The following is a 3514-nucleotide window of genomic DNA, read 5'->3' as shown; positions in this document are numbered from 1 at the left end:
TCTCTGTCCTGATGTAGTCCTTACATAAGTTTTATGAAGTTCTATGTAGTCTGATGCAGTCTTAATCACATTTACATTTTAGTCATTTAGCAGACGCTCTTATCCAGAGCGACTTACAGTTAGTGAGTGCATACATTTTCATACTGGCCCCCCCGTGGGAAACGAACCCACAACCCTGGCGTTGCAAGCGCCATGCTCTACCAACTGAGCTACAGGGGACCTAATGTCCCTTTAGTCCAACTGTCTGACCCTAGTGCTTCAGTTGAGCTACACGGGACCTAATGTCCCTTTAGTCCAACTGTCTGACCCTAGTGCTTCAGTTGAGCTACAGGGGACCTAATGTCCCTTTAGTCCAACTGTCTGACCCTAGTGCTTCAGATGAAGACCCAACCACCCTGTTGTACTCAGTCAATCACAAAGACTTAGGCCTGCCACCCACCCACCCACCCACCCACCCAATGCCTAGTCAAACTCTACCATACCCTACTGCAATACCTAGTCTAGCCATACCACTGTAACACCCACCCAATACCTAGTCTAACCAAACCACTACCTAGTCTAACCAAACCACTACCTAGTCTAACCAAACCATACCACTGTAACACCAAACCACTACCTAGTCTAACCAAACCACTACCTAGTCTAACCAAACCATACCACTGTAACACCAAACCACTACCTAGTCTAACCAAACCACTACCTAGTCTAACCAAACCATACCACTGTAACACCAACCCACTACCTAGTCTAACCAAACCACTACCTAGTCTAACCAAACCACTACCTAGTCTAACCAAACCATACCACTGTAACACCAACCCACTACCTAGTCTAACCAAACCACTACCCAGTCTAACCAAACCATACCACTAACTACATACTATGACTAAACTAGTCTAGTGTCTATCTCTATACTAGATCTGCCAGAGTCTATCTCTATACTAGATCTGCCAGAGTCTATCTCTATACTAGATCTGCCAGTGTCTATCTCTATACTAGATCTGCCAGAGTCTATCTCTATACTAGATCTGCCAGAGTCTATCTCTATACTAGATCTGCCAGAGTCTATCTCTATACTAGATCTGCCAGAGTCTATCTCTATACTAGATCTGCCAGAGTCTATCTCTATACTAGATCTGCCAGAGTCTATCTCTATACTAGATCTGCCAGTGTCTATCTCTATACTAGATCTGCCAGTGTCTATCACTATACTAGATCTGCCAGTGTCTATCTCTATACTAGATCTGCCAGTGTCTATCTCTATACTAGATCTGCCAGAGTCTATCTCTATACTAGATCTGCCAGAGTCTATCTCTATACTAGATCTGCAAGTGTCTATCTCTATACTAGATCTGCCAGTGTCTATCTCTATACTAGATCTGCCAGAGTCTATCTCTATACTAGATCTGCCAGAGTCTATCTCTATACTAGATCTGCCAGTGTCTATCTCTATACTAGATCTGCCAGAGTCTATCTCTATACTAGATCTGCCAGAGTCTATCTCTATACTAGATCTGCCAGAGTCTATCCCTATACTAGATCTGCCAGTGTCTATCTCTATACTAGATCTGCCAGTGTCTTATCTCTATACTAGATCTGCCAGTGTCTATCTCTATACTAGATCTGCCAGAGTCTATCTCTATACTAGATCTGCCAGAGTCTATCTCTATACTATATCTGCCAGAGTCTATCCCTATACTAGATCTGCCAGTGTCTATCTCTATACTAGATCTGCCAGTGTCTTATCTCTATACTAGATCTGCCAGTGTCTATCTCTATACTAGATCTGCCAGAGTCTATCTCTATACTAGATCTGCCAGTGTCTATCTCTATACTAGATCTGCCAGTGTCTATCTCTATACTAGATCTGCCAGTGACCCTGACATTCACACATCACATCTGTCATCTGGCCCATCCCCCATAACATTAATCACTTCTCACATACATTACAACGGGGCTAAGACCACACACACACACACACACACACACACACACACACACACACGCACGCACACACACACACACACACACACACACACACACACACACGCCCGCACACAACGCACACACACACACACACACGCATCACGTCACTTTTAGTTCTTGTCTGTCTAATCGGCTGAGCTGATCTACACAAACACACACACACACACACACAAAGTTACATCACAAACCCATTGTCTGTGTATGGTTGTGTCTGTGTGTGGTTGTGTCTGTGTGTGGTTGTGTCTGTGTGTGGTTGTGTGTGTGTGTGTGTGTTTGTGTCAGTGTCTGAATACCCATACTAGTGTATTACATCCAAACTGCATAGTCATTTCGGCGTTTGATCTAGTAGAATTAACTCTGACTTCTCCGACTCAAGTGTTTGCCAACAGCTGATAAACAGGTCAGATTGCAGCGCTTTACCAAAATGAACGAATGGGGAAGGGGGTCATCACAACTGGGCATTATATGACGCATTCGGAGTACTCTTTTATCGAAATTTCACATACTATAAAAACGTTATTTTTTCGCGTACTATTTAGTACACTATTATGGGTATTGGGACACGGCCTGTGTGTGTGTGTGTGTGTGTGGTTGTGTGTGTGTTTGTGTGTGAGGTTGTGTGTGTATGTGGTTGTGTGTGTGTGTGTGTGTGTGTGTGTGTGTGTGTGTGGTGTGTGTGTGTGTGTGTGTGTGTGTGTGTTTGTGTGTGAGGTTGTGTGTGTATGTGGTTGTGTGTGTGTGTGTGTGTGTGTGTGTGGTTGTGTGTGTGTCTGTGTGTGGTTGTGTGTGTGTGTGTGTGTGTGTGTGGTTGTGTGTGTGGTTGTGTGTGTGTGTGTGTGTGTGTGGGTTGTGTGTGTGTGTGTGTGTGTGTGTGTGTGTGTGGTTGTGTGTAGTTGTGTGTGTGTGTGTGTGTTACCTGGCGTTGGCGCTCTGCTCTCTCTCTGTGTCGTCTACGTCTCTCCCTGGCTTTCTGTATCGCTCTGAGCTCAGGAGGCTGCTCTAACTCACGAGCCTTCTTCAGGTGAGCTGCCGCGTGAGCCATGACTCACACACACACACACACACACACACACACACTCACACACACACACACACACTTTCTAGCTGACTTTCTCAGACTCTTTCTCTGTCTCTCCCAAGTACAAAACGGTCTCTCGCTTGAACTCTCCCTCTCTAACTCTCTCACACACACTTCCTCAGACACACTCTCCGTCTGTCCGTTCGGTAAAAACACTAGCAGTCCAGTAGACTAGTTCTGAGGTACGGAGATAGAGGTCATCCAGAGGTCCAGTCCAGTAGACTAGTTCTGAGGTACGGAGATAGAGGTCATCCAGAGGTCCAGTCCAGTAGACTAGTTCTGAGGTACGGAGATAGAGGTCATCCAGAGGTCCAGTCCAGTAGACTAGTTCTGAGGTACGGAGATAGAGGTCATCCAGAGGTCCAGTCCAGTAGACTAGTTCTGAGGTACGGAGATAGAGGTCATCCAGAGGTCCAGTCCAGTAGATTAGTTATGCGGTACGGAGATAGA

At 45.5% G+C, this 3514-nt stretch overlaps 1 protein-coding gene across 1 annotated transcript in view; it reads right to left on the bottom strand.

The window, feature by feature from the left end:
* The window catches only part of LOC121564115 (ankyrin-2-like), a gene marked incomplete at its 3' end in the record, with an annotated part of 144612 nt that extends 141507 nt beyond the window's left edge, over positions 1–3105 (bottom strand). The window contains exon 1 of the mRNA XM_045216174.1: positions 2903–3105. Coding sequence (XP_045072109.1) covers positions 2903–3028 — 126 coding nt within the window. The remainder of the gene's footprint in view (positions 1–2902) is intronic.
* Between the last annotated feature and the right edge of the window lie 409 nt (positions 3106–3514).

Source organism: Coregonus clupeaformis, unplaced genomic scaffold (assembly GCF_020615455.1).
Source record: "Coregonus clupeaformis isolate EN_2021a unplaced genomic scaffold, ASM2061545v1 scaf0625, whole genome shotgun sequence".
Taxonomy (NCBI): domain Eukaryota; kingdom Metazoa; phylum Chordata; class Actinopteri; order Salmoniformes; family Salmonidae; genus Coregonus; species Coregonus clupeaformis.
This window is presented reverse-complemented; position numbering and strand designations above follow the sequence as displayed.